General features: G+C 43.4%; 1 protein-coding gene across 1 annotated transcript; it reads right to left on the bottom strand.

Annotated features, from left to right (window-relative positions):
* Nucleotides 1-9,898: 9,898 nt before the first annotated feature.
* On the bottom strand, nucleotides 9,899-10,681 carry LOC123106334 (EPIDERMAL PATTERNING FACTOR-like protein 1). The gene is made up of 2 exons (XM_044528533.1): nucleotides 10,517-10,681; nucleotides 9,899-10,445 (listed from the first exon to the last, which is right to left on the bottom strand). The coding sequence occupies exons 1-2, from the start codon at nucleotides 10,634-10,636 to the stop codon at nucleotides 10,164-10,166; spliced, it is 402 nt and encodes a 133-aa protein (XP_044384468.1). The 5' UTR covers nucleotides 10,637-10,681; the 3' UTR covers nucleotides 9,899-10,163.
* Nucleotides 10,682-11,173: the final 492 nt, after the last annotated feature.

The raw sequence follows: 11,173 nt of genomic DNA, 5'->3' as shown, positions 1-11,173 counted from the left end.
TCAATCTTCATGTCTTGACCATTTCGAGACTCCTCGTCATGTCTGTTATCACATCCGGGACTCCGAACAACCTTCAGTACATCAAAATATATAAACTCATAATATAACTGTCATCGTAACGTTAAGCGTGCGGACCCTACGGGTTCAAGAACTATGTAGACATGACCGAGACACGTCTCCGGTCAATAACCAATAGCGGAACCTGGATGCTCATATTGGCTCCTACATATTCTACGAATATCTTTATCGGTCAGACCGCATAACAACATACGTTGTTCCCTTTGTCATCGGTATGTTACTTGCCCGAGATTCGATCGTCGGTATCTCAATACCTAGTTCAATCTCGTTACCGGCAAGTCTCTTTACTCGTTCCGTAATACATCATCCCGCAACTAACTCATTAGTTGCAATGCTTGCAAGGCTTAAGTGATGTGCATTACCTAGAGGGCCCAGAGATACCTCTCCGACAATCGGAGTGACAAATCCTAATCTCGAAATACGCCAACCCAACAAGTACCTTCGGAGACACCTGTAGAGCACCTTTATAATCACCCAGTTACGTTGTGACGTTTGGTTGCACACAAAGTGTTCCTCCGGTAAAAGGGAGTTGCATAATCTCATAGTCATAGGAACATGTATAAGTCATGAAGAAACAATATCAACAAACTAAACGACCAAGTGCGAAGCTAACGGAATGGGTCAAGTCAATCACATCATTCTCCTAATGATGTGATCCCGTTAATCAAATGACAACTCATGTCTATGGTTAGGAAACATAACCATCTTTGATCAACGAGCTCAAGTAGAGGCATACTAGTGACACTCTGTTTGTCTATGTATTCACAGATGTATTATGTTTCCGGTTAATACAATTCTAGCATGAATAATAAACATTTATCATGATATAAGGAAATAAATAATAACTTTATTATTGACTCTGGGGCATATTTCCTTCAGTCTCCCACTTGCACTAGAGTCAATAATCTAGTTCACATCGTCATGTGATTTAATACCAATAGTTCACATCATCATGTGATTAACACCCATAGTTCACATCGACATGTGACCAACACCCAAAGGGTTTACTAGAGTCAATAATCTAGTTCACATCGCTATGTGATTAACACCCAAAGAGTACTAAGGTGTGATCATGTTTTGCTTGTGAGAGAAGTTTAGTCAACGGGTCTGCCATATTCAGATCCGTAAGTATTTTTCAAATTTCTATGTCAACAATGCTCTGCACGGAGCTACTCTAGCTAATTGCTCCCACTTCCAATATGTATCCAGATTGAGATTTAGAGTCACCTGGATCAGTGTCAAAATTTGCATCGACGTAACCCTTTACGACGAACCTTTTTGTCACCTCCATAATCGAGAAACATATCCTTATTCCACTAAGGATAATTTTGACCGTTGTCCAGTGATCTACTCCTAGATCACTATTGTACTCCCTTATTCCACTAAGTATAATTTCTATCTTTTGCCGTGGTCGGGCTTTGAGTCTTACTCAGTTTCACACCTTGTAACACAGGCAAGAACTCTTTCTTTGAATGTTCCATTTTGAACTACTTCAAAATCTTGTCAAGGTATGTACTCATCGAAAAACTTATCAAGCGTCTTGATCTATCTCTATAGATCTTGACGCTCAACATGTAAGCAGCTTCACCGAGGTCTTTCTTTGAAAAACTCCTTTCAAACACTCCTTTATGCTTTGCAGAATAATTCTACATTATCTCCGATCAACAATGTGTCATTCACATATACTTATCAGAAATGATGTAGTGCTCCCACTCACTTTCTTGTAAATACAGGCTTCACCGCAAGTCTGTATAAAACTATATGCTTTGATCAACTTATCAAAGCGTATATTCCAACTCCGAGATGCTTTCACCATTCCATAGATGGACCGCTGGAGCTTGCATATTTTGTTAGCACCTTTAGGATTGACAAAACCTTCTAGTTGCATCATATACAACTCTTCTTTAATAAATCCATTAAGGAATGCAGTTTTGTTTCTCCATTTGCCAGATTTCATAAAATGTGGCAATTGCTAACATGATTCAGACAGACTTAAGCATAGATACGAGTGAGAAACTCTCATCGTAGTCAACACCTTGAACTTGTCGAAAACCTTTTGCGACAATTCTAGCTTTGTAGATAGTAACACTACTACCAACGTCCGTCTTCCTCTTGAAGATCCATTTAATCTCAATGGCTCGCTGATCTTTGGGCAAGTCAATCAAAGTCCATACTTTGTTCTTATACATGGATCTCATCTCAGATTTCATGGCCTCAATCCATTTCGTGGAATCTGGGCTCATCATCGCTTTCTCATAGTTCGTAGGTTCATCATGGTCAAGTAACATGACCTCCAGAACATGATTACCGTACCACTCTGGTGCGGATCTCACTCTGGTTTACCTACGAGGTTCGGTAGTAACTTGATCTAAAGTTACATGATCATCATCATTAGTTTCCTCACTAATTGGTGTAGGAGTCACACAAACATATTTCTGTGATGAACTACTTTCCAATAAGGGAGCAGGTACAGTTACCTCATCAAGTTCTACTTTCCTCCCACTCACTTCTTTCGAGAGAAACTCCTTCTCTAGAAAGGATCCATTCTCAGCAATGAATAACTTGCCTTTGGATCTGTGATAGAAGGTGTACCCAACATTTTCTTTTGGGTATCCTATGAAGACGCACTTCTCCGATTTGGGTTTGAGCTTATCAGGTTGAAACTTTTCCACATAAGCATTGCAACCTCAAACTTTAAGAAACGACAACTTTGGTTTCTTGCCAAACCACAGTTCATACGGTGTCGCCTCAAAGGATTTAGATGGTGCCCTTTTTAATGTGAATGCAGCTGTCTCTAATGCATAACCCCAAAACTATAGTGATTAATCGGTAAGAAACATCATAGATTGCACTATATCCAATAATAGTACGGTTATGACGTTCGGACACACCATTATGCTGTGGTTTTCCAGGTGGCATGATTTTGTGAAACTATTCCACATTGTTTTAATTGAAGGCCAAACTCGTAACTCAAATATTTGTCTCTGCGATCAGATCGTAGAAACTTTTTTTCTTGTCATGATGATTTTTCACTTCACTCTAAAGTTCTTTGAACTTTCCAAATGTTTTAGACTTATGTTTCATCAAGTAGATATACCCATATCTGCTCAAATCATCTGTGAAGGTCAGAAAATAATGATACCCGCCGTGAGCCTCAACACTCATCGGACTGCATACATCAGTATGTATTATTTCCAATATGTCAGTTGCTCGCTCCATTGTTCCGGAGAACGGAGTCTTAGTCATCTTGCCCATGAGGCATGGTTCGCAAGCATCAAAATAATTCATAATCAAGTGATTCCAAAAGCCCATCAGCATTGAGTTTCTTCATGCGCTTTATACCAATATGACCTAAACGGCAGTGCCACAAATAAGTTGCAGTATCATTATTAACTTTGCATCTTTTGGCTTCAATATTATGAATATGTGTATCACTACAATCGAGATCCAACGAACCATTTTCATTGGGTGTATGACCATAGAAGGTTTTATTCATGTAAACAGAACAACAATTATTCTCTAACTTAAATGAATAACCGTTTTGCAATAAACATGATCAAATCATATTCATGCTCAACGCAAACACCAAATAACATTTATTTAGGTTTAACACTAATCCTGAAAGTATAGGGAGTGTGCGATGATGATCATATCAATCTTGGAACCACTTCATCACACATCGTCACTTCACCCTTAACTAGTCTATGTTCATTCTGCAACTTCCGTTTCGAGTTACTACTCTTAGTAACTGAACCAGTATCAAATACCGAGGGGTTGCTATAAACACTAGTAAAGTACACATCAATTACATGTATATCAAATATAGAATTGTTCACTTTGCCATCCTTCTTATCCGCTAAATACTTGGGGCAGTTCCGCTTTTAGTGACCAGTCCCTTTGCAGTAGAAGCACTTAGTCTCAGGCTTAGGTCCAGACTTGGGCTTCTTCACTTGCTTGCCGTTCTTCTTGAAGTTCCCTTTCTTTCCCTTTGCCCTTTTTTTGAAACTAGTGGTTTTGTTAATCATCAACACTTGATGCTCTTTCTTTATTTCTACCTTGATCGATTTCATCATCATGAAAAGCTTGGGAATCGTATTCGTCATCCCTTGCATACTATAGTTCATCACAAAGTTCTACTAACTTGGTGATGGTGACTAGAGAATTCTGTCAATCACTATTTTATCTGGAAGATTAACTCCCACTTGATTCAAGCGATTGTAGTACCCAGACAATCTGAACACATGCTCACTGCTTGAGCTATTCTCCTCCATCTTTTAGCTATAGAACTTGTTGGAGACTTCATATCTCTCAACTCGGGTATTTGCTTGAAATATTAACTTCAACTCCTGGAACATCCATATGATCCATGACGTTCAAAACGTCTTTGAAGTCCCGTTTCTAAGCTGTTAAGCATGGTGCACTAAATTATCAAGTAGTCATCATATTAAGCTAGCCAAACGTTCATGACGTTTGCATCTGCTCCTGCAATAGGTCTGTCACCTAGCGGTGCATCAAGGACATAATTCTTCTGTGCAGCAATGAGGATAAACCTCAGATCATGGATCCAATCCGCATCATTGCTACTAACATCTTTCAACTTAGTTTTCTCTAGGAACATATCAAAAATAAAACAGGGGAGCTAAACGCGAGCTATTGATCTACAACATAGATATGCTAATACTACCAGGACTAAGTTCATGATAAATTTAAGTTCAATTAATCATATTACTTAAGAACTCCCACTTAGATAGACATCCCTCTAATCCTCTAAGTGATCACGTGATCCAAATCAACTAAACCATAACCGATCATCACGTGAAATGGAGTAGCTTTCAATGGTGAACATCACTTATGTTGATCATATCTACTATATGATTCACGCTCGACTTTTCGGTCTCAGTGTTCCGAGGCCATATCTACATATGCTAGGCTCGTCAAGTTTAACCTGAGTATTCTGCGTGTGCAAAACTGTCTTGCACCCGTTGTAGATGGACGTAGAGCTTATCACACCCGATCATCACGTGGTGTCTAGGCACGACGAACTTTGGCAACGGTGCATACTCAGGGAGAACACTTTTATCTTGAAATTTAGTTAGAGATCATGTTATAATGCTACCGTTAATCAAAGCAAGATAAGATGCATAAAAGATAAACATCACATGCAATCAAAATATGTGACATGATATGGCCATCATCATCTTGTGCCTTTGATCTCCATCTCCGAAACATCGTCATGATTTCCATCGTCACCGGCATGACACCATGATCTCCATCATCTTGATCTATATGAATGTGTCGTCACATGGTCGTCTCGCCAACTATTGCTCTTGCAACTATTGCTATTGCATAGCGATAAAGTAAAGCAATTATTTGGCGCTTGCATCTTATGCAATAAAGAGACAACCATAAGGCTTCTGCCAGTTGCCGATAACTTCAACAAAACATGATCATCTTATACAACAACTTATATCTCATCACGTCTTGACCATATCACATCACAACATGCCCTGCAAAAACAAGTTAGACGTCCTCTACTTTGTTGTTGCAAGTTTTACGTGGCTGCTACGGGCTTAGCAAGAACCGTTCTTACCTACGCATCAAAACCACAACGATAGTTTGTCAAGTTGGTGTTGTTTTAACCTTCGCAAGGACTGGGCGTAACCACACTCGGTTCAACTAAAGTTGGAGAAACTGACACCCGCCAGCCACCTATGTGCAAAGCACGTCGGTAGAACCAGTCTCGCGTAAGCGTGCGCGTAATGTCGATCCGGGCCGCTTCATCCAACAATACCGCCGAACCAAAGTATGACATGCTGGTAAGCAGTATGACTTATATCACCCACAACTCACTTGTGTTCTACTCATGCAAATAACATCAACGCATAAAACCTAGCTCTATTACCACTGTTGGGGAACGTAGTAATTTCAAAAAAATTCCTACGCACACGCAAGATCATGGTGATGCATAACAATGAGAGGGGAGAGTGTTGTCCACGTACCCTCGTAGACCATAAGAGGAAGCGTTAGCACAATGCGGTTGATGTAGTCGTACGTCTTCACAATCCGACCGATCAAGTACCGAACATACGGCACCTCCGAGTTCAGCACACGTTCAACCCGATGACATCACTCGAACTCCGATCTAGCCGAGTGTTGAGGGAGAGTTTCGTCAGCACGACGGCGTGGTGACGATGTTGATGTTCTATCGACGCAGGGCTTCTCCTAAGCACCGCTACAGTATTATCGAGGTGGACTATGGTGGAGGGGGGCACCGCACACGGCTAAGAGATCAATGATCAATTGTTGCGTCTCTAGGGTGCCCCCCTACCCCAGTATATAAAGGAGCAAGGTGGGGTGTGGCCGGCCAAGGGAGAGGGCGCGCCAGGAGGAGTCCTACTCCCACTAGGAGTAGGACTCCCTCCTTTCCTAGTTGGATTAGGACTTGAGGGGGAAGGAGTGGAGGAGAAGGAAGAAGGGGGGCGCCGCCCCCCTCTACTTGTCCTATTCGGACTAGGGCGGGAAGGGGCGCGCGGCCAGCCCTTGCCTCCTCTCCTCTCTTCCACCTAGGCCCACTAAGGCCCATTTGATTCCCTAGGGGTTCCGGTAACCTCCCGGTACTCCGGTAAAATCCCGATTTTACCCGGAACACTTCCGATATCCAAACATAGGCTTCCAATATATCAATCTTCATGTCTCGACCATTTCGAGACTCCTCGTCATGTCTGTGATCACATCCGGGACTCCGAACAACCTTCGGTACATCAAAACATATAAACTCATAATATAACTGTCATCGTAACATTAAGCGTGCGGACCCTACGGGTTCGAGAACTATGTAGACCTGACCGAGACACGTCTCCGGTCAATAACCAATAGCGGAACCTGGATGCTCATATTGGCTCCTACATATTCTACGAAGATCTTTATCGGTCAGACCGCATAACAACATACGTTGTTCCCTTTGTCATCGGTATGTTACTTGCCCGAGATTCGATCGTCGGTATCTCAATACCTAGTTAAATCTCGTTACTGGCAAGTCTCTTTACTCGTTTCGTAATACATCACCCCGCTACTAACTCATTAGTTGCAATGCTTGCAAGGCTTAAGTGATGTGCATTACCGAGAGGGCCCAGAGATACCTCTCCGACAATCGGAGTGACAAATCCTAATCTCGAAATACGCTAACACAACAAGTACCTTCGGAGACACCTGTAGAGCACCTTTATAATTACCCAGTTACGTTGTGACGTTTGGTAGCACACAAAGTGTTCCTCCGGTAAACGGGAGTTGCATAATCTCATAGTCATAGGAACATGTATAAGTCATGAAGAAAGCAATAGCAACAAACTAAACGATCAAGTGCTAAGCTAACGGAATGGGTCAAGTCAATCACATCATTCTCCTAATGATGTCATCTCGTTAATCAAATGACAACTCATGTCTATGGTTAGGAAACATAACCATCTTTGATCAACGAGCTAGTCAAGTAGAGGCATACTAGTAACACTCTGTTTGTCTATGTATTCACACATGTATTATGTTTCCGGTTAATACAATTCTAGCATGAATAATAAACATTTATCATGATATAAGGAAATAAATAATAACTTTATTATTGCCTCTAGGGCATATTTCCTTCAAAAACATGTTCATAGAGAATTTGATATGTGGTAAACACATGGAACATGTCATCCCTAGATGAAACCCGGTACTTTATTTATATTATCAATCCATTGCATAATAGTATAAACACAACTACTAATAATTACACAAGTCCTAATATAGAGTAAATCTAGAACAAGACTAAAATGTAATTAGGAGTCAATCTAGGTACTAAACAGTAGTAAACAGAGTCTAAAAATTGCACAAATACAATAATTAGTACTATTGTTAATAAAACAGAGAAGAAATCCAGCCCAAATCAGTCACGCCAGGCGTCTGGGCCTCCATGTCCTTTGGCCGATCCACTTGCCGCCGCACCGCATAAGAGAGGGAAGAAGCGGTTACGGATAAGGGTGGGAGACCTCGAATCCGCACCACTGCTCGAATGGAAACTTCTATTGATTAGGAGTTTCCGAGTACAATTTACATGGACTGGAGAGACGTGACGATCCGAGGGGTTGCGTCGGTTCCAGGGGATATGAGAGAGAGAGGCGTCTGTTGCGGGAGGAACCGCAATGACAGTTGGGCAAGGGGAGATTCCCTGCTAATTACATGTGCTAATTAATCTCAACAGAAAAGAGAAGCATAGGCCCTGGTCCATAAATTTGGAGTAAATAGTGTTTGACACCACTGAAAAACAGAGAATGTATTCAAATAAGTTTGAGTGGATGAATATTACCCTCCGAACTAGAGTGAAAAGAAACACCAACACATTGGTCAGATCATGTGAACCAAACTACCTATATAGAAAGGGTTTCTAATGGTTAAAATTGTACCCAAAAAACATATTATAAATGTTGATATTCATGCCAGATTTGACAATTTTTAATCTCTGTTTATCGATTCCGGCATGAATTTTGTAGGAGCTGTACATACATATCTTGTGGACATCCACAAATATATTTTCGAAAAGTTTCGACCCATTTAAATTTGATATTTTTGAAACGGGAAAGTCTAGTGTTGGTGTCACTAGATATTCTCTCGTGGCAGGTCCACGCGCAGACGTCGCGGTGCATGGAAGGCCAGATGGCTGGACAGCTTGTTCGTGCAGCAGGCACGCACGGTCTCCTAGCAAGGCAGCGCATGCAGTGCGTAAAAGATGGTGAGCTACTCTCACGATACCGATGGTTTTGCATGTAGATAGACTCATCTGATCTTACTTGACTTGACCCGACAGAAGATGGATGGATTGGACTATCCTGGATCACTGCAGTGTGCGACCTGACCAGCCAAATGAGTTTACACCCCTGCAGGTTCATCAATGTACGTATATATAGACAGTAGGCAGTACGGACCTTCTGTTAATTTGACGGGACACGCATGCAGACTAGCTCGGCTGATCACGTACGCCATGGGACATGCAGGGTGACACATCCCCCTCCTCTTCTCTTCGCCCGTCAACAACGGAGGAGTACACTTCTCTCCTCTGTACCGTGCATGGAGGCAGTACTGCAGCTTGCTTGCTTGCACCTGGTGCGCACGCGTGACCTACAGATGGCTCCATCTGGCACGGCACTGTGATGATCTGTCCATGGAGGCCAGGCTAGCTAACACACATGGCAGCACAACAGCTAGCCGTCGATCGACCGGCCAATCCAGCTGCTGCTCCGTTCAAGCTCAAGTAGATGCACTGCACGGACCAGCCCGCGGTGCATTACAAACGAGAGTATCTCTGCCCAGTGGTTCCTGGCCGCTTTTGCAGTGGAGTTAAAGGCAGGTCACCATTGCTTTCTTTCATTGCTTTCTTTCATTGGATTGGACATGACAACAATTCCTCGGGGCGCGGACGGACGGGAACGATGCCGTGTGTCGAGCTCACTGTCTCTGGCTTGTCCCGTCACAGCGTTTATATCTGCCGACTGTCCGGCAGAAGATACAAGCAGGAAGCAGCGAGGTTGGACCGAATCGTCTTGCTCTTGCAGTAGCACCAAAGTTTGCAACAGCACTGCATGTTGATTTATCCTTTTTTTTATACACATGCCTAATTCTACTTTTATCGGCATTTTTCTTTTTTGAAAACCTTTATCGGCACTAGTTGTGTACTCATCAACACATGCATGCAGCACTTGTAAAAAATAAAAGAACGCATGCATGTAGATTATTACTCGCATTCATCTTTGAAACTTAAAAAGTCAATATACTGGCTGAGTAGTAGCATACGTGCATGTGCATGACTCGAAGCGTGAAGAGTCAATATACTGGCTGGCTAGTTGAAACTTAAAAGTGCAGCAAAAGAGACGGTCTGCCCTAGAAATTAATCTTTCATCACACGAACACAAGAAAGAGCAGAGCACAGAAGCAAGGTTTGCAGATCCCATGTACGTACAATACTACAACGAACGAAGCTTCAGATTCATATATACTGACACTACGTAGAAGGTAGCTTAGAATCCATGGCGTGATTGATATTAAGCTAGCCAGGCCTAGGAGTGGAGGCACTTGCATCTCCAGCCGAGCGGCTTGTAGTTGGAGTGCTCGTCGTACGAGGACGGCAGCAGCGCGCCCCCTCCTCGCCCTGCCGCCGGCGATGCCCGCTTCTCCTTCTTCCTATTCTTCAGCTGCTGCCCCAGGTCGCGCGGAGCGACGGGCACCTGCACGGCCTCGCACCGGCGGCCGCCGCACGCCCACTGGCACTGCCCCTCGCAGCTCGGCGGCCGGGAACCCAGCGTCTGCTGCATCATGGCCCCCACGCTGCCCCCTTCCTCCTGCAAATCCATACACGGTCGATCAGTCTACTACTAGCTAGCATGCATGATTAAGCGTACTACATACGCACCTTGGTAATGGCGGCCTCTGCATTGCCGTGGGTGGCGGCGGTGGAGGCGAGGATCCGGGGAACCAGCTGCAAGAGGAGCAGGAGGAGGAGGACGACGACGACATGGCGGCGGCGCCCCATTGGGAGGGAAGGCAGAAGAGAGGTGAAGTGAAGCAGAGTGGAGGACGAGCAGAGGCCCTGCTGCCTGCACCACCTGCACTAGATATGTGTACTGCTCCAGGCTCCAGCTAGCTTTGGCTGCTCGTCTTTCCACGCTGCATGCGTCGTGTCACTTCACTGGCGCAGCTACATGGAGCTAGGGAAAAAGCCTACCGCATGCATGCATGCATGCATGTGTATGCTAGTACTGGCTCTTGCTCGATCGATCTCCGGGTGATCCATCGACCGGACCGGACTGGACCTTGAGATGACACGGACTAGTGCACTACCTACTACACCAAGGGGCATCTAGCCCCACCATGGTTGCGGATAGATAATGACAAACTAATTTAGGAATTTAACTTTGAAAAATGAGGCTTAAATAGAATTTTATAGACCACATTTGGAAGTACGGGAGAAATATCTGGTACTCCCATATCTAGGGGGCTAAATTCCGTGTTTTGATCATTTTTCAAACCTATTCGAGATCTGACCCTAATTTGAATTTTTTTCGAGATC

This window comes from Triticum aestivum, chromosome 5A, assembly GCF_018294505.1.
Source record: "Triticum aestivum cultivar Chinese Spring chromosome 5A, IWGSC CS RefSeq v2.1, whole genome shotgun sequence".
Lineage (NCBI taxonomy): Eukaryota > Viridiplantae > Streptophyta > Magnoliopsida > Poales > Poaceae > Triticum > Triticum aestivum.
Note: the sequence above shows the minus strand (reverse complement) of the source record. Positions and strands in the feature narration are given on the sequence as shown.

Coding starts and splice junctions, on each gene's coding strand:
- LOC123106334 (XM_044528533.1), bottom strand. CDS start 10,636: ATGGGGCGCCGCCGCCATGTCGTCGTCGTCCTCCTCCTCCTGCTCCTC. Junction 10,446..10,516: donor CAGAGGCCGCCATTACCAAG/GTGCGTATGTAG, acceptor ATGGATTTGCAG/GAGGAAGGGGGCAGCGTGGG.